The sequence below is a fragment of the Neopelma chrysocephalum genome, unplaced genomic scaffold (genome assembly GCF_003984885.1).
Source record: "Neopelma chrysocephalum unplaced genomic scaffold, ASM398488v2 Primary Assembly neopelma1_89804, whole genome shotgun sequence".
NCBI lineage: Eukaryota > Metazoa > Chordata > Aves > Passeriformes > Pipridae > Neopelma > Neopelma chrysocephalum.
This window is the reverse complement of record NW_020918725.1, coordinates 1-790: the sequence shown is the minus strand read 5'-3', so window position 1 is coordinate 790 and position 790 is coordinate 1. Positions and strand designations below refer to the sequence as shown.

General features: G+C 59.4%; 1 protein-coding gene across 1 annotated transcript in view; it reads left to right on the top strand.

Moving 5' to 3' along the window:
- LOC113979838 (otoferlin-like) overlaps window positions 1-609 on the top strand; it is a gene marked incomplete at both ends in the record, with an annotated part of 2,204 nt that extends 1,595 nt beyond the window's left edge. The window contains one exon of the mRNA XM_027707117.1: window positions 457-609. Coding sequence (XP_027562918.1) covers window positions 457-609 — 153 coding nt within the window. The remainder of the gene's footprint in view (window positions 1-456) is intronic.
- Window positions 610-790: the final 181 nt, after the last annotated feature.

Here is a 790-nt window from a genome sequence, read left to right as displayed (position 1 = left end):
TTCCCTGTCACCCTTCCCTGTCACCCTTCCCTGTCACCCTTCCCTGTGTCCCTTCCCTGCCACCCTTCCCTGCCACCCTTCCCTGTGTCCCTTCCCTGCCACCCTTCCCTGTCACCTTCCCTGTGTCCCTTCCCTGTCACCTTCCCTGTATCCCTTCCCTGTCACCTTCCCTGCCACCCTTTCCTGTCACCCTTTCCTGTCACCCTTTCCTGTCACCCTTTCCTGTGTCCCTTTCCTGTGTCCCTTTCCTGTGTCCCTTTCCTGTGTCCCTTTCCTGTGTCCCTTTCCTGTGTCCCTTCCCTGTGTCCCTTCCCTGTGTCCCTTCCCTGTGTCCCTTCCCTGTGTCCCTTCCCTGTGTCCCTTTCCTGTGTCCCTTTCCTGTGTCCCTTTCCTGTGTTCCTTCCCTGCCACCCTTCCCTGTCACCTTCCCTGTCACCCGTTTTTATTTTTTGGCAGCCCCAGCACAGCATCCCCGACGTGTTCATCTGGATGATGAGCAACAACAAGCGCGTGGCCTACGCCCGCATCCCCTCCAAGGACCTGCTGCACTCCGTGGTGGACGAGGAGATGGGCAAGGACTGCGCCAAGGTCAAGACAGTTTTCCTCAAGGTACCGATCTGCCATCCCTGGGGGGGCTGCAGACACGAGGAGGGGGCTGGAGAAGGGACAGAGAAGAGCAACGAGGCTGGTGAAGGGACTGGAGCACAATTCCCATGAGGAGAGGCTGAGGGAGCTGGGGCTGTTCAGCCTGGAGAAGAGGAGGCTCAGGGGAGACCTCCTCACTCTCTGC